Below are 26,587 nucleotides of genomic sequence, written 5' to 3'. Positions count from 1 at the left end.
AGAGAACACCAGAAAGATGTTTACCTGTGTTTTAGTGAATATGTGAAGGCATTCTACTGTGTAGATCATTACAGATTATGGATAAAATTACAAAGAATTGAGATCCAAGAACATTTAATTATGCTCATGCAGAATCTGTACATGGGTCAAGAGGTAGACTTCAAACACTACAAGAGGATACTGCATGTTTCAAATTGGAAAAGGCATGTGGCAGAGTTGTATCCTCTTACCATAATTACTTAATCTGTATGCTGAACAAATAATCTGAGAAGCCAGTCTGTATGAAGAAGAATGTGGCATCAGGAGTGGAGGAAGACTAATTAACAACTTGTGATATGCCGATGATACAACCAAGCTTGCTGAAAGTGAAGAGGACTTGAAGCACTTACTGATGAAGGTAAAAGACTACAGCCTTCAGTATGAATTTCACCTGAACATAGAGAAAACAAGAATCTTCAGAACTAGATCGATAAGCAACATCATGATAAATGGAGAAAACAATGAAACGGTCAAGGATTTCACTCTTCTTGGATCAACAGTCAATGCGCTTGGAAGCCACAGTCAAGAAATCAAATGACATATTGCAGTAGGCAAATATGCTGTACAAGACCTTTTTTAAAGTTTTAAAAAGCAAAGACATCACTTTAATGACTAAGGTGTGCCTGACCCAAGCTATGGTCTTTTCAATCACCTAATATGCCCTGCTGGCATGGTGGTTAAGAGCTCCACTGCTGTCTTAGTCATCTAGTGCTGTTATAATAGAAATACCACAAGTGGATAGCTTCAACAAATACATTTATTTTCTCACAGTCTAGTAGGCTAGAAGTCCAAATTCATGGTGTCCGTTCCAGGGGAAGGCTTTCTCTGTTGGCTCTGGAGGAAGGTCCTTGTCATCAATCTTCCCCTGGACTAGGAACTTCTCTGCCAGGAACCCCAGTCCAAAGGATGCGCTTTGCTCCTAGCACTGCTTTCTTCGTATATGAGGTCCCCAACTCTCTGCTTGCTTCTCTTTCCTTTTATCTCTTGTAAGAAAAAAGGTGGTGGAGGCCACATCCCAGGGAAACTCCCTTTACGTTGGATCAGGGATCTGACCTGACCAAGGGTGTCATGTCCCACCCTAATCCTCTTTAACCACAGGCAGAGATTATGATTTATAACACATAGGAAAATCACATAATGAAGGACAACCACGCAATACTGGGAATCATGGCCTAATCAAGTTGACACATATTTTTGGGGGATATGATTCAATCCATGGCAGCTGCTAACCAAAAGGTCGGCAGTTTGAATCCACCAGCTGCTCCTTGGAAACCCTATGGGGAAGTTCTACTCTGTCCTATAGGGTCACTATGAGTCAGAATCAACTTGATGGCAATGGGTTTAATATGCATGTGAAAGCTGGACAATGAAAAAATAAGACAGAAGAAGAATTGTTGCATCTGCGTTATGGTGTTGGCAAAGAATATTGAATATACTATGGAATTCCAGAAAATGAACAAATCAGTCTTAGAAGAAATAAAACTGAAATACTCCTTAGAAGTGAGTATGGCAAAAGTTCGTCCTGTTTACTTTAAATACATCATCAGGAAAGAACAATCCTTAGAAAAGGACATCATGTTTGGTAGAAGGTCAGAGAAAATGAGGGAAACCCATAACGAGATGGCTTGACACAATAGCCACAACAATGGGCTTGAATATATCAAAGATCACAACGACGGCGCAGGACCGGGCACCATTTCTTTCTTTTACACATAAGGTCGCCATCAGTAGAATGAATTCAAGGGCAACTAACAACACCATGTGGGAGTCATACACTATGGCCATCCTAGTAAGCAACAGCATTCCTCAATCAGACCACTCTTTCATAGCCACTTCAGAAAATGATTTTTTTAAAAAATCTATCAGCCTCTCATTTCATTTATATTGTGTGTACACAATTAATACCACTACCCATGAAACATTCATCACATTGCTTTTTAATAAATAATGGTCTGCAATTTTTAGGAACCCTTGGAAGTTTTATAATGACAGTTTACACTTTAATTTTCACAAAGAAATTTATAGTGTTCAAAGGCAACTTATAATTAAAGGACGATTTTAATATTTTCTTTAGGAATTTGTCTTGGCTCACATGGTGGGAAAAGTTTTTGCAATTGTAACTGTGAAAGTCATCATAAAATTCAATTTCTAATTAAATATTTCAGTCTGGAAATTATCACATACAATATATTAATGATCATTAAAAGGGCATTTCTTGTATTAGACATGATGGGTTGGTATTTTTCTCTAGATTATGTTATTGAGATGCTTAAATCACATTTTATGAATAAGCTAGACGGGGCTATCAATTAGAGCTAACCAGTAGGTAGAGAGGGTTGATATATGGCACTGAGGTAATTCTTGAGAAAAATGAGCATAAAAACAATTGTTCAAAAAAGAGTTTCAGTGTGAAAGGCAGGTTTAAAATCCGAGAAGACCTGATAATCTCTAGTCATGATCTAGAAAAACATGAAAACAGAATGATCCAATGCCATGAAGTAAGTAAGAGTCTCAGATTTGTTGATAAACTTAAAACGTCTTGGCAGGAAGGAAGGACTGGACCTTCTAGGAGGGTTAACAAAATAGAATTTAGGAATAAAATAGGTTGAAAGCCCATTTTCAAACCTTGGCATATAGAGAAGGATTACAGCTCAAAGAGGCAATAAAAAAAGTTATCAAAACAGGTGCACTATAACTGGCCAAGCTAGGTATAAGGTTAACTGGTTGAATATCTCCTGTTGCAAGCTCTAGGCCTTAAAATACACTTTAGTTATATAGTAATCAAAAGGCCTGAACTGGGCAGGAAGAATGAAAAAGGAGCTCTATAATCTAATGATGAAATGATAGTTCAGTGAACATTGCTTCCTAATGAAGTTACAACTTCTTTAATAGTTTGAAAATGACTTTACTTTTAAATGTAACATTAGTCAGGATAAGAAATTCTGGATCCTGTAACAATCTCTTAGCGTAATTCATATTTATTTCTCATTACATGACTTTCTACTTGGTTGTTCAATGAATGTCTTACATATAGAGAGTTTGGGAGCCATTTGTTTGAAATACAATTAAAACAAGCAAAACAAAAAGAAAGAATGAAAAACAAATACGAAATGTTACTTTCGTTGAAACAAGAAAATACTTTTATAAAAGTATTATAAAAGTATACTTGACCAAAATGAAGAGACACCTATCCAATGAATGCTTTTGTCTATAGGTAGACTTCAGGCCAGAGATAAATTTCCTTAAAAGTTTAAGTATTGTAGCCTGAAAAGAAATGCTTATCCAATTATTCTTTAATAAGTGTTAATAAAAAATAAAATAAAAAAAATTGTTGTTGGAAGAAGGCATGAAGAAGTGGAGATAAGTAATCTAAATAAGAGACCAGAAATGGAAAACCATGGTGAGGACACCGTTAACGAGTGTCTGATTTCTTAATAATAAGACTATGAGTATGAAACTAGAAACTGTGTGAACTATGATTAACAAACACAACTGAGAAAATTTAGGAAGTAGAATGGGAAAAAGTGACAGAAAGTGGGTTGATTTCATCATTTTTTGTAGGAAAGAATCAATAGATCGTTTCTAAATTGAAACAATTCTCTTCTGAAGAAAAGACTCCTTGTGGAATGAACCCGACAATATACATATAATAACCACTAATATTGTGGGCTCTGCCAAATACAGGTATCTGGCAGTTTGTTCATAAAAAAGACTGATAAAGAATACAACCACTAAAAAATATTGCTCCAATGAGAAATTAGCCCTGTGTGTGAGATGACATCTGCCTGATACATAAATGTCTCAATGGTTTCTTAAATAAAGATCATGATTTCCTTGGTATCAAGATCTTTGCTATGCTTTAATTTTATATAGAATTTGTCTGTCTTCACCACGTCACAGATTCCTTCAAGTTAAAAAGTATATGTAAGAACACTACTTTAAACAATGCATCATCATCATCAATAGATGGCACTCACTCCCTCAGATGAATGAATCAAAGAATCTGCCTAATAGATTCAATGTACCTATGATACTTTCTTGATATGAGTCAGAATGGACCAGATAGCACACAACAACAGCTTTAAAAACTAATCTCTTCAGAGATAAAATCATCAATTATTACCCTTTTCTGGGGTCTGGGAAGCCATACATAGACATATGCTCTTTTATCACTTACAATGAACCTTACTTGTAAGAGGGAAAAAAAGAGGGAGAGACAGAGAGATTGCCTAACTACTTGGCATTTAAAATCCTTTCCTGTCCATTTTTTTTTTAAACATTTTTATTTGTTGTCATTTGAGTTAGGAAGCCCTGGTGCACAGTGGTTAGGCGCTTGGCTGCTAACAGAAAGGTCTGTGGTTAGAACCCACCAGCTGTTCCGTGGGAGAAAGATGCAGCAGTCTGATTCTGTGAAGATTTACTGCGTTTGAAAGCCGATGGGGAAGTTCTACTTTGTTCCATAAGGTCATTGTGAGTTGGAATCAACTCCACAGCAATGAGTTTCTTTCGTTTTGTTGTTGTTATTTTTTAAGATGCCTTAGAAAGTGACCACAAACAAAAACCAAACCCGTTGCCTCAAGTCGATTCCAACTCATAGCAACCCTGTAGGACAGAGTAAAACTGCCTGTCATTAGATTGAACTGTGTCCCCCAAAAAATGTGTGTATCAATTTGGCTAGGCCATGATTCCCAGTGTTGTGTGGTTGTCTTCCATTTTGTGATTGTAATTTTACGTTAAATAGGATTAGGGTGGGATTGTAACGCCACCCTAACCCAGGTCACACCCCTGATCCAATGTAAAGGGAGTTTCCCTGGGGTGTGGCCTTCACCACCTTTTATATCTTGTAAGAGATAAAAGGAAAGGGAAGCAAGTGGAGAGTTGGGGACTTCAAACCACCAAGAAAGCAGTGCCGGGAGCAGAGCCCATCATTTGGACCTGAGGTTCCTGCGCTGAGATGCTTCCAGACCAAGAGTATAAATATAATAACAGTAAGAAGAAGCAGTAGTACCTATTTTTGACAAATAATACACCCATGCAAATAATGCACCCACACATATAATGCGCGGAAGTGATGAAATTAAGTAAAACAGTTCTGGCATAGCATGCCCATGCATATACTATGCACGTATCGTAACATTTCCAGAAGTGAATTTTGGTCTCGTTCACCCATCCTCCCATATTTCAGGTAAATCATATCATTTTGTTCATTTTCTTTCTTTCTGTTCATTTTCTTTAGTCTCCTACTTATATGTACAAAAATAGTCCAACAATGTTACTTTTGATCATAGCTGTATAATAAAGGTATAAGCCATGGTCAAGAAGTGATGCATTGAGTTTCATAGTCCCCAGGTAATGGGAAAAAAATAATCAAAAACATGCATTTGTTTCCATTAATTTAATAATTACAGCACATTAGCCCAACAGTTCAATGTGAAAACCTTATCAGATTACCTCAAGTGAAACCATTAGGTTATGTTATATCTGCTTATTTGTTTAATTATGTCTTCTTGGTGTCAATTGAAACCAGCAACGTAAAAAAATTTGGCATAACATGCTTATGAAAATAACACATGGTTGGCAAAAAGAAGTATATTTGTGAAAAAATATGGCAGTATGGTAGCAATTATGTTCTGGCTTTAATAGCCCTAGCTTTGTATCCCAGGTCTGGCATTTAATTGATACGTAAATTGAGTTAATTGTTTTCAGCCTCAGTTTCATCACCAAAAAATGGGGAGAATAAACCTAGCCACATGGTTGTTGTGACAATGAAGTGAGATACTGCATGTAAATTATTCAGCATAATGCTTGGCATATTGTAATTGCACTACAAGTAAATGTTATTATTAGCTCTAACTTATTGAGTTCTTATGATACATTTGGTATTTACAAATGTTAATGTCAATCAATTTTCATAAAAATACTGTAAAGAAAACATTATTATCTACAGTTAATGGATATAGCAGCAGAGGCTCGGAGAATTGGTCCAAGGTGAGAAAATGATCGCACTAGAATTTGAACCCAAGTGTGACTGATTCTAAAGCTCAAGGTTTTTCTATTATAAAAAAGCATAAAAACTACTTATTAAATGTAAATTTTATGTATCATGTCAATATACAATATTAATTTAAATAATCACGTTTTCAATGTGTAAAGATCAGAAGGTATTAATTTCCACTATTTGCTTGTGTTATTTAATTCTAATTGGGTATTTGACAGTTATATATGCTTTTCCAAATTGTTATAAATTCATTATGATTCAACAACAGATACATTTTGACAGTAATTTCCTCTATTTATTATTAGACCATTAATTTCCCTTTTCCCTGTTGAATAAGAGTTTTTAGTTGCAGCAGCAATATAATTTGATATCAAAATACACATTTTAATTATTAAAAAAACTTCAGATAAGTTATTTAGGATTCTAAGGAAATACTTGTTAGAAAGTACTTGATATCCAAAAGAAGTACCTGCCCATTGTAAGTATTCAGTTTTTATTGGATGAATGTTTAGAATATCATTAGTACTCTTTTTCTTTTGCTTCAAAGAAGAGAAACAGTAAGTTTAAAGAAACAAATCGATTTACTCCGAATCTATTCTTCTAAGGAGTACATCTTTTTTAGTAATATTTTTTTAAGTTCTAGTTTCCTGAAACATTCATTCTTGCCTTTCTGTCTTGATATTTTCTCGTGGTTATCCACCGAGGATGAAAACGTCCAATTGTTTAGTATAGACATTAGGAGTATGTCTTTCCTGCAGTCTTCTTTCTTCATCTACCTAAGGCAGTGGTTTTCAATGAATTTTTCTCCCCAGGGTAAATTTAGCAATGTCTGTTTTGGTTATTACGCCTTGGGAAGGGCTGCTACTGGCATCTAGTGGGTAGGGGCCAACGATGCTTCTAAACATCCTACAATTCACCGGTTATCCCCCTGCAACAAAGAATTCTCTGATCCAAAAAGTTAATGGTGCCAAGGTTGAGAAATCTTGATCTAAGACCATCATGTCATCGAATTCATGATTAATAAAATCAAAGCAGAACATTTTACTTTTTCCCTAGTTCACAATTCAGGCTGCTAGAGAGCCTAATTGGGCACATGACTGCACCCTGGTTGTTCAGTGGTTAAGCACTGGGCTCCTAGCTGCAAGGTTGGCGGTTAGAACCCACCCAGTGGCTCCACAGGACAAAGACCTGGCAATCTGCTTCCAAAATAAACCAAAAAAATCCAAACCTGTTACCATCAATTCAGTTCCGACTCATAGCAACCCTATAGTGAGCGACCCTATAGCACAGAGTAGAACTGCCCCATAGGGTTTCCAAGGAGCAGTTGGTGGATTCAAACTGCCAACCTTTTGGTTAGCAGCCAAGCACTTCACCACTACGCCATCAGGGCTCCACTTCGATAATGGTTACAGCCACTTTTAGGGTTAGTTTTACTCTGTCGCATGGTATTACTATGAGTGTCAATGGACCGGATGGCACCTAACAACAACAGACCTTATTTATACTTCCACCAGTATATTTATTCATCATTTCCCCAGGAGAAGTATCCCAAAACTCTTCAACTCCAAGTCAACATTTGAGATCCATTTCTATTTCCAGTTTTTTCATGAAATTTTCGTTAATTTCAAATTACTTTCATCAAAGGATTTATCTGAGTGTTAAGTAAATTAGATCAAATCTGCTATCTGCATATAGCAGGCACTCAGTAAGTTTGAGTGCGCCTCCTCTTTCCTATTCAAGCTTTTTCTCTTCTGATCTCCTATTAACTATATTTACTTGGGATGAACAGTTAATTTTATATTGTTTTGACATTTTATTTTGAGGACATGTCTCATCTGTTCCATGAGAATATAAGCACCTTAAAGGCAGGGATTAATTCTTATTTGCATTACCCTATTTTTTTTTCGTACACTCCAGCATCATTAGTACCAAGTAAACAGCGCTTGACTGAATGAGTGAAGGAAGCAAGATATGAAAGAAAGCATAAGGATCAATATTTTGATATATATAATGCCCAAGTGGTGATAGTATTAATTCATGACTTTTTCTTTATTGTGCATTATTTTTAAAATTGTAAGAGACTTAAATACTTGGAGGTTTCTAAAAAAATTTGTGTTTAATATAATTTTCCTTAGTTCTGTTTTAGAGCATGTAAGGTACAATATATATATGGAGAGAGAGAGAAAGTTTTTTTTTTTAATATACACCATCAATGTTTTAGATGTTCATTTTTTCCTTACACATCATACCTTTCAAAGTTTGTTTAATCAATTACAAAAAAAATCAATTTAGGTCTCTGCAATTTACTAAAGAAATATCATTTGCTAGCTATAACTTTCTTTTGGTACTTTGTCTATTAATTGCAAGGAAAGAAAGAATTTTTAATGTAAATAATGGAAAAAGAAACAAAATGTCTTGATATTTTGAGGAATTTTAAAGTATATCCTTTTTGTCCTTACAGAAAGTGTGGATTACGGGCCAGTGTTTGTACAAGAACCAGATGATGTCATCTTCCCAACTGATTCTGATGAAAAGAAAGTAGCATTTAATTGTGAAGTTCGTGGCAACCCAGTTCCCAGTTACAGGTAGAAATTCATTATTAATAATTTTTCTTAAGCCTTAAAAAATTCCCTTGAATAATATTCTGACACTCCCAGGGAGTATTATAATGCCTCAAGTAACTTTTACATATTTGTCTTCTGATTTTTCCTAAGATGGTTTCGAAATGGAACAGAAATAGACTTAGAAAGTGATTATCGCTACAGTTTGATAGACGGCACCTTCATCATAAGCAATCCAATTGAAGCAAAGGATTCTGGTCATTATCAATGTCTAGCAGCCAACACTTTTGGAAGTATTCTGAGTAAAGAAGCCATACTTCAATTTGCCTGTGAGTAAAGTATATATGCTTTTTCCATACATACAAAAAATGTTACATATATATGTATATAGTTAGTATACATAATTTTAAACTTCAGTTGGGCAAAAGGTTAAGACCTCAAATTTAAAAATAGTGGTAAAACCTTGGTAAGGATTACAGCTATGCAAACAATGGTCTTCTCCTGGGGCATTTTGAAATTCCTTGAAATGTTTACTGTCTTCTAAATAAACCCAGTGTACTAGTCTGGGGAGTTAAAATTCTATTCGTGAAGGCAGATAAAGTTTTAGATTTTAAATATATTTAGAAATCTAGTTTTAAAAAAAGAGAGAGATTTTGTAATTCTCCCTGTCTGCTTTTTTAAATATCTGCATTCATTCTTAAACTGTTTACTGTAGAGATTATTTGCTATAGAATCCTCAGGACTTAAGATAACATAAAATAAAATTTTGCTCTTAGGCTGGTAACCAAAGGAAAAAAGATCTTCAAATTATTTCACTTATAATGAGGACTTACACCAAATTTAGAATAAGCTACTATGTGGGAAAAAAATCTTTAGCATTATATCTCAGTAAATATTTCTACTTACATTTAAATTCTGGAGGATTATAATCTCAAAAAAATGGATAGGAGGGCCAGGAATCTTTGTGTTAATAATTCATATGTAACTATATTGGCTACATAATTAATCATAAAGTGATTTTTAACTTAAAAAACTATACCCAAAAGAATGTAATAATTGATTTTTCTGTGTATAATCTTCCTCACATACCCATTCTATTTAACTCAGAATTCAGACACTCTATTATAGAATAAGAAAAGCAAAGAATAAAGTAATTATAATGGATACAGTCTAGAGAACACTGAGCCAGTTCCTGGTGATATCTAAATATTATTTTAAAATCTAAATATTATTTTTTAAAGATTTGGCTAAGAAAATCATAAATGCACATTTACATACCTCAAATATGCCATCACAGAAGCTAAATAAACTCCTTTTATTTCAGAAAATATTATATGGTGTAATACAGAATCGACTACATTTCAGTATACACATTAACAAAGTAACTTGATAAAACAAAGTAAATAACCCTCCTAATCATCTCTTTGTTCTACAGAGCAGTCTTTTTCAAGACAGATACAGCAAATATAGAGAATGTGATAAATGTCTGGGGAAAAATGCAAAGTATATAAAGTACAGAAAGATACCTTTCCGCCTCCAAGTCCCATTCTCCAAAAATAATTACATTAAAATTCTGGGCCGTTCTTCCAGACTTTTCCTATAAACTCAAGAACATATCCACGTACATTATACCTTAATTTTACTATATGTTATAGAATAACTTTATCAGATACAATTTTCTACACCTTGCTAGTGCTATCTTCATCTGAAATCAGATAGAAAGGAGGACCAATCCAAAGTCAGTTTCTGAATTATCAGCCAACGGAATTTTGGTTTCTCCCTGTTTAACACCCTTGTTTAGCAGACTAGGCCTCTTTTATTAAAAGCAATAACCAGTTGCTGTCATTGACGCCAACTCATGGCAGTCCCATGTGCATCAGAGTAGAACTATGCTCTATACTGTTTTAAATGACTGATTTTTTAGACGTAGATGGCCAGCCCTTTCTTAAGTGCCTCTGGGTGGACTTGAACTTCTAACCTTTGGGTTAGCAGCTGAGCCTGTTAACCGTTTGCACCACTCAGGGACTTTGAGCGTTTTTTATAATTGAACTTTATTTTTGTTATATCATTGACACTTTCAAAATCTATACTTTTACGTAGGCTTTTGAGTTGGAACTGATGCTAGGGCAACAGGTTTGTGTTTTTTTGTTTTTTGTTTTGTTTTTTTTTGCCATTTAGAATATGATATCTTTGCCTAAAAGGTTGTGGCTATAAGACTTCTTGCCTGGTGTTCTATAGCCATCAGATAGGTATCTATATTCATGGTAAAAAGTACTAATCTATTATTTTATAAATAAGTAGGTATTTAAATGAACAATAAAGTTACACGTATACTAACATTCACATTTTATTAAGTTTAATAAGATTTAAACATATCCTATTATAGTCATCTTTCTTTTGCATGAAATTTATGCATATACATACACACATAATAGATTAAACTTTCTGGGTTTGAGTATCATTAGAGTTCCATCAATTTTTACGGATTCAACTTATTCATATAATTATATAAATTGTCATAATTTGACTATTGGGATTTCCTTAATTCTAGATTCCTTGCTTTCTTATTAAACCAGAAATATATTTTAAAATATTCTAGCTGTCCACTAACAACATCTTGATCCCCCTTCCCCAGCTACTTTGATTCAGCTGATTGGCACTGACCATGATGTTATAGAGCCTAAAATCTAGGTGCTAGAGGTGCGTATCAGCGTGTGCCAAAGTAGTTCTAGTGGTGGTTAATATGACATTCATTATTGCTAAACCAGTTTAGCGAAAGGTATGAAAATAAAAAATCCCTCCTATTTTTAGGTCTCAAGTTCACATGAATAACTTATATTTACCAAGTGCTTACTTCTATGCCAGGCAGTGCTCTCAGTGCTTCATTCACTCATTTCCCCCTCATAACCAAGGTATGACTTGTTATGTCATAAAATGTAAATCCGTATACAGATGATACCTCTAATTTAACTCTGATAGAGCTCAATCTTCCTTTATTCTAACATGAAAGTGTATTGTATTCCATTTTTGGCATATTCAATTTGATTTTTATTTCTTCACCCAAACTTTAATTACATTGTAATCTTTTCAGTAATCCTCATATGCTTCATCAGCTACCCTTCAGAAATTATTGACATCTATGAAATATGACAAAAATAAATACTGGAAACAATTAGTATGTAATTACAGTGTTCTGCATACCTTCTCATTGCTCAAGTTTAGGGAATAAATCATTCACCTAATGTTTCTTACTGAAATTTAAGAGTTTAGGAGACACTGGGTCACTTTATAGATCTGGAACTTTGGGGTTTATAGTAATTTTTGTGAGTATTTTTATTATTATCATATTTTCTCTTTCAATACCATATTTTTTACACAAATAACATACATGTTCTACTTTTTTTGCCAACATGTAAGAACATTAGCATAGTGTGCTGATGAAAATACCTGAGGGACGGGGGAGGTTATGGTTGGCAAAAAAAAAAAAAACTCCAAAAAACAAATGTAGCACGTGCATGTTATTTGTGTAAAAATACGGTAAACATTTCCCTCATAATTTTCTCTTTGTTTATTAGATTATCTAAAGTTAGGGTCTAGAGCTAAATTTCCTAAGTGCATTTGAGACAGGGCAAAGATGACCGTGACCAGTATCAAAAGCTAATGATATCATCATAGCTCCTGGCTTTAGAAGGGAGTGGTAATAAGGATGTGAGTTTTACCACCTTTTGGCTGGGAATGTAGCAAATAATAAAATATATATCTGGGGTTGGAACAATTAAGTAAGTGTAAAGAAAATTAAATTGCTTATTTTAAACTTTTGTTTCTATTCACTTGTCATCCAGTATACGAACAACTGCAAAGTAGCAAATAAATTTGTTTAATAATTATTTTATTTTAAGATATTTAATCTCTACATCATTACATGGTGATTCATTTGATCTGCTATATAAAATTATGTACAATAAAGATAAATATACCAAAAGAACCAAAGTTATTGCTGTTGAGTCTATTCCAACTCATAGCAACACTATAGGACAGAGTAGAACTGCCCCATAGGAATTCCAAGGCTGTAATCTTTATGGAAACAAACTGCCACAGCTTTCTCCTGCTGAGTGGCTGATGGGTTTGAACCGCTGATCTTTTGTTTAGCAGCTGAGCACTTAACCACTGCAACACCAGGGCTCCCTAAACATAAATATGGAAATAAATTAATATAGTACCAGCAAAAATACATTTCCTAATAAGAAGTCAAAATAGTGTAGGCCATAATATTGCAGTTATTGTGATTGAGACATAAGTATTTCTCTTAGAGTTATGGATAAAGCAAAAAGAAAAATGCAAAGATTTAAAGAACTAATTTCCTCAAGGGAAGAAAGTCTTTTCTTGACATCTAATGCTCATAGAAATGTCTCAAATGAGGTTTTATATAGAGATCTCAACAACATCCTTACATAAACTCAGTAGCAAGTTTAATTAGGCTGACATGAAACCATACCAGTTTCTTTAAATACAACTAGAATATAATCATGAAGTTATTGATTCATTTATAAAGCTTTTTTTAAAAAATATTTTGATGTGAGCATCTGCTGCACACTTGCTCATCTTCCCATTTTAACCTACCCGTCACATGTCTAAATGTTGACCCATGAGGATCTTTCATTTTAAGCTCTCCCTGAATGAATATTTATAACTATAGTTCAGTTTAGTTAATGTTAATACTGTACTTTAGCATTAATAAATCTATACCTCACAAGGGTATAGTAAAGATTAATGAGGCGGAGAAGTGATGTTTGTGAACTATGTTTTCATTTGAGAAGGAAGATATAAATAAAGCTGTAGTTTTATTGCTAGTAATAATTGTTACTGGTTATCAATAGGATTGTTTTAGACAAAGTATATTTGGTTCTTGTAGCTTATGTTCATCACGAGGACAATTTTCTCACCTAGTATAGAGATTTCACTTCAGTGACAATAAAGAATACACCGTATAAAACCTTGTCACTCTATTAGCTTATTACCAGGCTGATGAGAATCTGGAATTGATAATGTGACACTGCATATTTCTCACACATCCTTCAGAAATCCAAAACTTAGAGCAATCACTCCAAAGTTTGGATATGTAGAATAATTCATGCCAGCAAGTCAAACATAAAAAGAAGCAAGAATAAAATCTCCTCATGCTGTCTCTTGCTTCAAAGATATCTTTATATGTCAACCCTGGTAAATTGATAGTTCATATCTAAATTTGAACATACCGCTTTTCAGGGCATTTAGATGATTTACATCCAGAATATTCCATTAGTTTTCCTTGAAGCAGTTGATTAAAATAACCTCCTTAACTCTTTGAAAGGTTATATGATTTTTGTAGACATTGCATTTAAATTCTTTAATTTAACTTTTCATTTTCATATAAACTCAAAAAATTACTTCTCTGATTTTTTCATAACTTTTTTTCCTAAAGCAAAATTGACCTTAGACTTTCAAACTACCCTCTGCCAGTGTTTAACACCTAATGAAATTATTTGAATAATCGCTAACTCCACAGTATATCCAAAGCTTTATTTCATCAGTCTATGAAACTTTCTTTATAATAACTTTATTAAATCATTTGGATATTAATCTGAAAGAACTAGTCACACTGACATGGATGATATTATTAGTTATAAAATTATCAGATTTTATTACAAAATGAGTTAGTTCTTGTTTGTAACTTATCTTTCACATACAGAACAACTCTGCTTTTAAATAAAATCACTGCTCAAAAATATGGTTTGTCTTCCTGAAAAAAGGATAATTTTTCTGCTTATAATATGTTTAGATAACTATGAGTGTATGACCCCTTGGCCAACTACAATATGGATTATTAGATTTAGATCATAGAAAATACAGAAAAAAATTAAAATGCTTTAAAGAGAAGTAATTAACAGTGAATCAACATGAAATCTATAATATGTTGTCATCAAATCCTTAATTCTTTTGAATGAATTATAAATGTGCAAGTATTGTATTTATCAAAGTTCATCCAAACATATACTTTATTTATGGAAATCATGAATTACTCTGTCCATATGTGCCAAATGACTCCCAACAAGATGGTTACACTTGCCTGGCTTAACACAGGGCACTTTTTTTTTTTTTGGTTTTTTTTTTATTATTATAATATATACACACCAACACATACAACATTTAATCAATTTCTACATGTACACTTCAGTGACACTGATTACATTCTTCAAATTGTGTACCCATTTTCACTCTTTTTCCAAACTATCCCACCACCATTTATATACCAACACTGCACTTCAAGCAAAAAAAAAAAACCCTTTTCTCCCTTCCTCCAGCCTCTGGTAACCACTAATTACTTTTGATTTCTGTATATTTGGCACAGGGTATTCTTGATCTCAATGATCCTCTTCTTGTTTTTAGAAATTCAGTAAGTCAGTTCTTCCCTCAAGTTGTGTGGAACAATGGGAAAAGGACAGGATCAGGGAGTATATGAAGCCTCTGACCCTTACTGCTCAAACACACCTACCTAATTCATTGCCCTTTAATCTTCAACAGTGTCTTTGGATCCTTTCCCTGGCACAAGAAATTTCTAGGCACAGATGTACAATAGATGTTTTTAATCTCACTGCCACTGCCAGGTCCATATGATAAAAGAGCAGTTCCAACTCAGAACAACTCATAATCCTAGTGAATATAAAAATACTAATGTAAGAGAAAAAAAAGAATAAACAAGGAAGCACTTATGGAATGAGTACTTTCTAAGATCATTTTATCTTATGAAAACCCTTTCTATGAGGGACAAGTCAGAGCAGATTTAGTATTACCCAGCTGGGGTTTCTAATTACAAATTCTAATAAATATGCTCATGTATCTGAAAAAAAGGAGCTTTTTATAATAGGCTTCTTAAATTTATTGCAGTGTAAGACTTGGTTCAAGCTGTAAATGATGCTGTATGAGTCTGTGTAGGAGACTCAGGTTAAAATACCCTTATCATCTTTCACAGCTTGGAATAGAATGGCCTCATACTTTAGACATAAAATCTGGTCTATAAGAAATTAGATACAATTGTGTCACTCTCTTTTTTTTAAAATCCTTTTTTTTCCTTTTTTACCTTTTTCATATATTATACACACGATTATTTTTATATACATGCAAATATTTGTATATACAATTATTTATTGTAGCCTATTACCTGTGTTTTATTGACTATGCAAAGGCATTCGACTGTGTGGATCATAACAAATTATGGATAAAATTGCGAAGATTGGAAATTCCAAAACACTTAATTGTGTTCATGAGGAACCTGTACTTAGACCAAGAGGCAGTCATTCGAACAAAACAAGAGGATACTGCATGGTTTAAAATCCAAAAAGGTGTGCGCTGGGATGTATCCTTTCACCACACTTATTCAATCTGTATGTTGAGCAAAAAATCTAAGAAGCTGGGTTATATGATGAAGAGCATGGCATCAGGATTGGAAGAAGACTCATTAACAACCTTCGATATGCAGATGACACAAAATTTCTTGCTGAAAGTGAAGAAGACTTGAAGCACTTACTGATGAAGATCAAAGACCACAGCCTTCAGAATGGATTACACCTTAACGTAAAGAAAATAAAAATCCTCAAAACTGGACCAATAAGCAACATCATGACAAACAGAGAAAAGATTGAAGTTGTCAAGGATTTCATTTTACTTGGATCCAAAATCAACTCCCATGGAAGCAATAGTCAAGAAATCAAATGATGTAATGCATTGGACAAATCTGCTGGAGAAGACCTCTTTAAAGTGCTAAAAAGCAAAGATGTCACCTTGAGGACTAAGGTGCACCTAACCTAAGCCATGGTATTTTCAACAGCCATGGTATTTTCAATTGCCATTGTATTTTCAATGCATAATTTCAATATGCATGTGAAAGCTGGGAAATGAATAAGAAAGAAGACGAAATGATGGCTTTGAATTATGAAGTTGGAAAAAGAATATTGAATATACCACGGACTGACAGAAGAATGAACAAGTTTGTCTTGGAAGAAGTACACACAGAGTGCTCCTTGAAATCAAGGATGGTGAGTCTTTGTCTCACGTACTTTGGAGGTATTATCAGGAAGGACCAGTCCCTGGAGAAGGACATCATGCTTGGTAAAGTAGAGGGTGAGCGAAAAAGAGGAAGACCATCAATGAGATGGATTGGCACAGTGGCTGCAACAGTGGGCTCAAACATAACAATTACGAGGATGGCACAGGACAAGGCAGTGTTTCATTCTGTTGTACACCGAGTTGCTAAGTATGACTCAATGGCACCTTGCAACAACAACATTGTAGCTTAAAAGGTATATTTATAGTACTTGCAGTGTAAGTTTAGGCTTACCTTTAGGCCTGGATAACTTCTCTCTCTCGAGGTTTTGTTCTATTCATTCTGTGGAACTTTGGGGGCAAGTATGAGGCAAGGTAGCTGCTTAGGTGGAGTTCCTGTGTGGCACAAAAGGTTAAACATTCAACTACTAGCTGAAAGATTGGTGGTTCAAACCCACCCAGAGGTGCCTGGGAAGATAGGCCTGGCAATCGGCTTCTGAAAGGTCACAGCCTTGAAAATCCAATGATACACATAGGGTTGCCATGTGTTGAAGTCAACCTGACAGCAACTATGAACAACAAAGCTGCATAAACATCCATTAAGTCTGTCCCTGTGGATGGGGTGGATTTAGCAGAAACTTACTCTTCTTCACCTTGTTGGTTTTTCTACTACTCAAGGAATACAAATCTGAACAGCATGTTTGCCTACCCTTAAAACATTGACAAGTCTCCCAATCCATTACAGAATACAGGGCAAACACCAATGAATGGCCTCAAAGGCCATTTATTGTTTGGACTCTGCCTGCTTTTCCAGATTTCTCTCCAATATTCAGAATAGACTGAACTTTATACAGTACTCAAAGCATTTCATTCTTATTTATGATACCGTATCTTTATGTGCGATGTTCTCCCCACCTGGAATATGATTCAAAAACCCACCTTCCTCTCTTTCACACAAACGTATTATCTTTCTTTCTGTCTCTCTCTCATATAGTTTTTCTTGTTATATTGCATTATAGCTATTTATGGAAGTCACCTTTGGCTTCGGAAAGTCATTTGATCTTATACACACCACTGCTCTTATATAGACTGTGAAGTCATGTATTTTTATTTTTTAAATCTTCAAATGTTGACATGCAGGCCCAGCATGATCACCAGTGAATGCTTGCAGAATGAGTGAGTGAATGAATGAAACACCCTACAGCACCACAGTGGCCACTATCCTCAAAAAAATCCCCTTCTGAGATCTGTAAGTAGAATGATTCCTTAGGAGGTGTGTACACAGCCTTCTCTAACTTTTGCAACAAAGAACCAAAATAAATAAGATGATATATGGAGAAAAATTTTATAAAGGCCCACATAGTTACTGAGATTATTACTAAATTTAAAATGTATATTAATACTAATAACAATATTAATGAGTATGATTAATATCAATATCAATACAGGTATTAATATCCATTTTATATTTAGTAATAATATATTGACATATTATTTTATATACTATTAGTAATAGCTTCCAAATTATAATAGATATCTGAGACAAACTAAGGTATTCCAGAGAAATTTGTAAAAATTAACCTTTCTTTAAAGTGATTTTAGATGCATCCCTGACTGCAAACAGAAGAAAGCTCTCTGATTTTCCTTTATAATCATAATTCTAGAAGTCTAGTAACATCTCTCTATTGATCCTGGTGGCAATGAAAGTTTCTGATCCATTTCATAGCTTTGGGTTACATGCTTAGAATCAGGATATAGTGAAAGAATTTGTCAAACTAAGCAACAAAACTTGCTGTTAAGTTCTTTGGGAATGTATGTGCAAATGACATTCTATTTCAGTTGTCAACGCTTAAGGTGTCTACCTAGTGCTACTGCCGTAACTCATGTCAAATATTCAAAAACAATACTTCACTCTTCCTGTCACATTTTCCAAAAACTTGTTTTTCAGGCCATTGTAAGGGGGAGAAGTGCTTACTTCCCAGCTCTTAATAAGTAGATAAATTTAGAGAATTGTCTTCCCCAAGTACCTCACAGAAAATTAAATAGTATTTTAAAAGGATGACATCTATCACAACAGAATAACTGAAAATATGTCTAAAACTGTCAGTAAAGAGCATCAAATGAGGTCATTAATATCAATTCTGTATTTATAAGCATAGTAAATCATCCACCTAAGAAATCACAACTTAACAGGCTTATTTAAATTGTTAATTCATGGGATTTCATAAACAGTCATTAAATTCACAAAATAATAAATAGTGAAATTGCTGAGATGGAACTAACATGTTTATTAAACAAAATTTCTGAGTCCCTATGCACCAATATGCAAGCAGATCTAGAAAGCCTAACTTATTATTACTTTTTAATCCCATTGTATAGCTCTCAGAACTGGGAAAGCTGTCAATGTTTTATTAGCCTTGATTTTTAAAATTATCCTTGAAAAATAGGATAATGTCTTTTCCGTTAGAGAACATTCTGTAGCAGTGTTTTTATGATCAAATTTAGTGATGTTTTACACTGTAGAGATTTTTCCAGAAGTTATTTCTTAAAATATTCTCTAAATATTTTTGTCTCAGTTGAGTCGTTCACTTGTAGAGATGAGAAAAACAAGGCTATCTTTGTTCATAAAATAAACACTATAATGAAAATAATTATTTTTTAAAATTTTATATGGAAAACCTATTTTATGTTAATTATAATTATATAGTATTTATATTTAATAATATAAACATCAATAGTATTTAATGATAATGATAATTGTTTTTTAAGTGATGTGTTTTTATAGGTAAGCTTTTTGCATATATTCTCATGTTGAATTCCAAACAAAAAACCCACATCAGACAGTATTCCTATTTAAAAATATTTGGAAATTAAGAAATTTTTTCTGAGGGAGGTAACTCACTTGCCCAAGGTAACACAGGCAGTAGGAGATGAAACTGGAATTCAGATCTTGCTCTATCTGACTCTAGATCTGAACTCTTAATAAAATAAAAGGGATATTAATTCCCTAAAGTTTATAGAATTTTTGCATGGATATCTCATTAAGTCATTTGATCAATCCTGTTGTAATTTCACAACGCCTAATTTTGATATCAGAAAATTGAGTATGATAACCTTTATCTTAGGCTGGGTTCTCTAGAGAAGCAAAACCGGTAAAGCTGTATAAATACATACAGAGAGAGATTTATATCAAGGAAATGGCCCATGCAATTGTAGAGGCTAGAATGTCCCAAGTCCATGGATCAGGGTAGAGGCCTCTCCAAATTCACTGAGCCACAGAAGCTGGTGAACCCAAGGTCAGCAGGTTGGAGAGCAGGGCTCCCACTCACAGGCTGTGAAGGTTGATGAATTCCAAGATCGACAGGTAAGCTGCTAGCTCAAGTCCCAAGAACCACGGAGGTGAGACGACAAGAGGCAGCTGCTGGGTCCAGAATAAGCCAAAAGCCTTGGCAAGGGTAGCAGGAAGGAAGTAGCCAGCGGAGGGCAGAGAGATGAAGTCTGAGGGAGTGGTGAGCCACCACAGGCCCTGCCCCCACTGGTACCACTCAGCCAATTCCATGGGGGCGGGGTGATCACATATCAAATTTCAACAAGGGAGTGATCACAACTGCCAAAACACTGAGAATCATGGCCTCTTAACCATCACAAGCTTCATCTATTCTACTTGTAGTCACACAGCTCAGATTCAAAGACTTGAACTCAATCTGTGTAATATATCTTATGTACTTTTGCACATCTTAATCATCCTTGCTTTTAATCTTAACTTCAGTGTACTCACAGAAGACTGCTGTTTGCTTTGTTTTATCCCAGGTGCTTACCTATTCACACTGATTATGCCAATAAAACACTATACAGAGAACACGAATGCCACCTGTTTTCATTTTAATGTTATTTTCTTCTAACAAATCCAGTGATGCATAATTTCAGATTTCCATATAGGGTTTTGTTACTTTTGGGGTAAAATTCAAAATAGCCTTAAATTTAAGGGAGGTAAAATAAATAAAATTCATGCAATTCCACTATCAATGTCATCAGGCCATACTTGATTCAGGGATACGTAGAGACTATCTTGGTAATATAGTCTAAGTGACCTGGGTTTATCTTCCTAAATAAGTACAATCCATTCCATTGCAATAATACTCACCTTACAAGAAGACTTAGCCATAGAAATTAGGAATATCCAGATACTGTACTTTAGTTTAAACAATTTTCTAACTTAGCACCTAAAATTCGTAATTAACTGTTCTTGTTGAGAGCACAAACTAAAATAAATTGAATAGCTAGAACTATTAAGAAGTATTTTTGTACTTCAAAAGTAATGTTTAGGAAGCAAACTTTAACAACAGTCCAAATTTTATTATATGAGTTTTGATATTTTGGAGCCCAAGCCCATTGCCCTCTAGTCAATTCCTACTCATGGTGACCCTATAGGACAGAATAGATCTGCCCCATAGGGTTTCCAGGGAGTAGCTGGCAGATTCGAACTGCTGACCTTTTGGGTAGAAGCTGTAGTTCTTAACCACTGAGTACTAGTAAATTTAAAATTTGCAATACTAATCTAATTACATGTAGTGTATTTTTTACAACATAAAACAGATGTCACTTAAAATGGATAAGGCTAAATGCATATTTAAATAAAAAACATAAAAATTAACTGTCAACATAATCTTGTTTACCTTTACAACCCTGACACCTCTGCATTGTTTTGAACATGAGGTTTTCTTTGATGTAGGCAAAAACATTTCAGCGTAACAGTTAGCTAAGAGCAAATAAAATATTTTAATACATACATTTTTACATGGTCTTTTTGAACTAAAAATATGGGTTCTTGCCAAGGGTCCACTGAATGCCACAAAACGACATCCTTCATCTTTGCTGATATGAGACATTATTTTGTTTCCCCCGGCTTCTGCCATGGAGACAAATTATCATTGCCCTAGGAAACTATAAAACAGAATTGCTTTTCTTCATTCATAGATTAAACAGACTTTTGTAGTCCTATCTCATTCCCAAAATTTATAACCTTGCATATGTGAAAAATACTCTTTTCAACAACATAAATGCCGAGTATACACATGGACTTCACCAGATGGAATACACAGGAATCAAATCAACTACATCGGTGGAAACAGATCACATAGAAGCTCAATATCATCAATCAGAATAAGGCTAGGGGCTGACTGTGCAACAGACCATCAATTGCTCATATGCAAGTTCAAACTGAAGCTAAAGAAAAATTAAAACAAGTTCACAAGAGCCAAAGTATGACCTTGAGTATATCCTACCTGAATTTAGAGACCAACTCAAGAATAGATTTGACACATTGAACACTAATGACTGAAAACCAGACGAGTTGTGGCATGACATCAAGGACATCATACATGAAGAAAGCAAAAGGTCATTAAAAATACAGAAAGGACAAAAATAGATGTTAGAAGAGACTCTGAAATTTGCTCTTGAATGTAGAGTAGCTAAAGCGAAAGGAAGAAATGATGAAGTAAAAGAGCTGAACAGAAGATTTCAAAGGGCAACTCAAGGAGACAAAGTATTATAATGAAATGTGCAAAGTCCTGGAGTTAGAAAACTGAAAGGGAAGAACACACTCGGCATTTCTCAAGCTGAAATAACTGAAGAAAAAAATTAAGCCTCAAGTTGCAATATTGAAGAGTCCTATGGGCAAAATATTGAATGATGCAGAAAACAACAAAAGAAGATGGAAGGAATACAGAGAGTCACTGTACCAGAAAGAATTGGTCGATGTTTATCCATTTCAGAACGTAGCAAATGATCAAGAACCAATGATATTGAAGGAAGATGTCAAAGCTGTACTGAAGGCATTGGCAAAAAACAGAACTCCAGGAATTGACAGAATACCAATTGAGATGTTTCAATAAATGGATATAACACTAGAAAATTCACTCACTGATGCCAAGAAATTTGGAGAGAGCTACATGGCCATCCGACTGGACAAGATCCACATTTGTGCTCATTCCAAAGAAAGGTGATTCAACAGAATGCAGAAATTATCGAACAAAGTAATTAATATCACATGCAAATAAAATTATGTTGAAGATAATCAAAAATGTTTGCAGTAGTACATCAACAGGGAACTGCCAGAAATTCAAGCTGGATTCGGAAGAGGATGTGGAACGAGGGAGATCATTGCTGATGTCAGATGGATCCTGGCTGAAAGTAGAGAATACCAGAAAGATGTTTACCAGTGTTTTATTGACTATGCAAAGGCATTCAACTGTGTGGATCATAACAAATTATGGATAACATTGCAAAGAATGGGAATCCCAGAACACTTAATTGTGCCCTTGTGGAACTTGTACATAGAACAAGAGGCAGTCGTTTGAACAGAACAAGGGAATACTGCGTGGTTTAAAATCAGGAAATGTGTGTGTTGGAGTTATATCCTTTCTCCATACTTATTCAATCTGTATGCTGAGCGAATAAACAGAGAAGATAGACTATATGAAGAAGAACTCAGCATCAGGATTGGAGGAAGACTCATTAACAACCTGTGATATGTGGATGACACAGCCTTGCTTGCTGAAAGTGAAGAGGACTAGAAGCATTTACTGATGAAGATCGAAGACCGCAGCCTTCGGTATGGATTAAACCTCCACATAAAGAAAACAAAAATCCTCACAACTGGACCAATAAGCAACATAATGATAAACAAAGAAAAGGTTGAAGTTGTCAAGGATTTCACTTTACTTGAATTGACAATCAACGCCCATGTAAGCAGCAGTCAAGAAATCAAACAACGTTATGCCTTGGGCATATCTGCTGCAAAAGACCCCTTTAAAGTGTTGAAAATCAAAGATGTCACTTTAAGGACTAAGGTGTGCCTGACCTAAGCCATGGTAGCCTCATATGCATGCGAAAGCTTGACAATGAGTAAGGAAGAATGAAGAAGAATTGATGCCTTTGAATTATGGTGCTGGTCAAGAAAGTTGAATACACCGTGGGCTGCCAGAAGAATGAACAAATCTGTCTTGGAAGAAGTACAGCTGGAGTGCTCCTTAGAAGCAGGGATGGCGAGACTTCCTCTCACGTACTTTCTACATGTTATCAGGAGGAACCAGTCCCTGGAGAAGGACATCATGCTTGGTAAAGAGTCAGTGAAAACGTGGAACACCCTCAGCGAGATAGATTAACACAGTGGCTGCAACAATGGGCTCAAACATAGCAACCATTGTGAGGATGGTGCAGGACTGGACAATATTTCCTTCATTGTGGTATGAGTCGGAACTGATTCACGGGCACCTAACAACAACAACAATGGGGAAAAATAAAGAACAAAAAGTTCATGCAAGTTTTAACACAACCCTGTACTAAAATTTAAGTTTCCTAATCATCTGTTTCTTTTAAAATGTGATAAAAACATATTTCATTATATACTTTAGATGAAACTTATTGTATAGCTATTAATCACATATACCCTTTAAAAGGTGAGTCACAAGTAAAGGACAATGACAGAAAAATGGATGAAAATGTGATTAAGAATATATTTCATTATATAGTTTAGATAAAACTCATTGTATAATTATTAATCACATATACTCTTTAAATGATGAGTCACTGGTAAAGGACAATGACAGAAAAAATGGAAAGCGCGACAGATTATTCAAATGTTTAGTGAGAAAAAAAGCGGCTCACTGGACATACCACTCTTGCACAACTGTAATAGCTCATTAGAGAAATTTTCACCTCCTAAGACCTCATTGGAAACCCTGGTGGTGTAGTGGTTAAGAGCTATGGCTGCTAACCAAAAGGTTGGCAGTTCAAATCCACCAGGCGCTACTTGGAAACTCTATGAGGCAGTTCTGCTTTGTCCTATAGGGTTGCTATGAGTCAGAATCAGCTCGATCACAATGAATTTTGTTTTTTTAAACCCTCATTTAATAAATGAGTCGATTTTTCTCGCTTGCATAATGAAGGCATGTAACCTGGTGATTCACTTTATCTTAGTGATGATAAACTCTAAGACGTTGATGCACAAATCTGTATGTGTGTTTGGTTAAGAAGTAGCTTTGATTACACTAAAAAGACTGAATACTGATCAAGGCCATAAACTTGTACTGCTTTATTTTAAAATATTAATCTTAATAAAAATTAGGAATCAGCATCAACTCAAGAAAGAAAATTCGGTTTAGCTTAGCTAGAGACCCTTGTTGTTTTTGAGATAATGTATCTATTCTATCTATTATCTCTCCTAGTGAATGGTAAAGTTAAAAATGAGTCAGTTTGCCCTTTATTCCATCGAACTGAAACTTAATACAGTGTGAGAGATGGGAAAGAAAAAATGGACACTTTGCTTTCCTTGGATGGACAAAGTCAGTGAAAACAGATACAGAATGGATGGTAGAGAAACTAGTAGTATAGAGTCATTGAGCACAGTAGAGGAGAGATTTTTCAGCTCATTTCTGTATATATTTATATAATTTTATTTATTTTGTTGTTGTTGCTGAGAGTATACGCAGCAAAACATATACCAATTCAACAGCTTCTACATTTACCTTTTAGTGATATTGATTACATTCTTTGGGTTGTTTAACCATTCTCACCCTCCTTTTCTGAGTTGTTCCTCCCCTACTAACATAAATTCACTGCCCCCTAAGGTTCCTATCTAATCTTCCCAGTTGCTGTTGTCAATTGGATCCCATATAGATAGTTCTTAAAAGAGCATAATGCTCAAGGCAGACATTTTTTACTAGTTTAACTAAACTTCTGTTTAGTTTTTAAAAAACTTCAGGGAATATTTTTGATTTAAGGTTTAAAGATTATCTCAGAGCAATAGTTTCAGGGGTTCATCCAACCTTCATGGCTTCAGGAAGTCTGGAGTCCATGAGAATTTGAAATTCTGTTCTGCACTATCCCCCATTTGATCAGGATTCTTTTTGCAATATTTGATGAAAATATTCAGTAATAGTAGATGGGCACCATCCAATTCTTCTATTCTCATGGCAGAGGAGGCAGTTGATCATGGAGGTAATTAGCCACACATTCCGTATCCTCCTTCTATTCTGACTTTTCTTCTTCCTCTGCTATTCCCGGTGAATAGAGACTAATTGTTGTGCCTTGAAGCAGTATTCATATGATGCAATTATTGTTTACCTTCACCAAGAGACATAAATTACTCAATTATTGCAACAACATTTTTGAACCCTTAAAAATAAACAGTTACTGGCATATAATAAACATGCATCAAATTAATAAGTGAATATTAGTTACAGGAAGAGAAATCAGTTACCTTTGCCTTGATCTTTATAAAAATATTAACAAAAGACCTATTTTGTGTCAGGCTTTGTAGTAAGTGTCTTCTGTCTCTTTATCCACCTTGAGAATTTTCTTCATTCTTCAAGATTTGCTTCAAATATCACCTTTAATGTCACATCCTCTCTGAAATCTCCTCCCCTCTATAGCACATCATGTCGTTGTTGTTGCGTGCTGTCAAGTCGATTCCAACTCCTAGGGATCCTGTATGAGAGAGGAGAACTGCACCAGGGAGTTTTCAAAGCTGAAATCTTTACAGGATCTGATCACCAGGTCTTTCTTCCACAGAGCCCCTGGTGTGTTCAAACTGCCAATCTTTCAGTTAGCATCCAGTGCTGAAACATTGTACCACCAAGGGCTCCTTATAGCCAATCATACACTGCTGTATTGTAGCAATTTTCATATATTTGAACTATTACATACTTGTACTATGAGACTATAAATACTTCAAAGAACAGGACAAAATCTCTGAATCCTAAAGAATGAAGAACAGTTACTGGACATAATAAATGTATATTGGTTTAACTAAAGAATGCCTGACACAGGAAAAGGAATTCAAATAACCTCTGTATATAGTTATTATATATAAATACTATAATAATTATAACAATTTAGCAGTTAATCA

At 34.6% G+C, this 26,587-nt stretch overlaps 1 protein-coding gene across 2 annotated transcripts in view; it reads left to right on the top strand.

Moving 5' to 3' along the window:
- The window catches only part of CNTN5 (contactin 5), a 1,437,272-nt gene that overhangs the window by 898,343 nt on the left and 512,342 nt on the right, over positions 1-26,587 (top strand). For both annotated transcript variants that reach the window (XM_023740130.1, XM_004385875.1), the window contains 2 exons: positions 8,499-8,622; positions 8,752-8,927. In XM_023740130.1, the coding sequence (XP_023595898.1) occupies positions 8,499-8,622; positions 8,752-8,927 (300 nt within the window). The remainder of the gene's footprint in view (positions 1-8,498; positions 8,623-8,751; positions 8,928-26,587) is intronic.

This window comes from Trichechus manatus, unplaced genomic scaffold, assembly GCF_000243295.1.
Source record: "Trichechus manatus latirostris isolate Lorelei unplaced genomic scaffold, TriManLat1.0 scaffold00148, whole genome shotgun sequence".
In the NCBI taxonomy this organism is placed as follows: Eukaryota; Metazoa; Chordata; class Mammalia; order Sirenia; family Trichechidae; genus Trichechus; species Trichechus manatus.
This window is presented reverse-complemented; position numbering and strand designations above follow the sequence as displayed.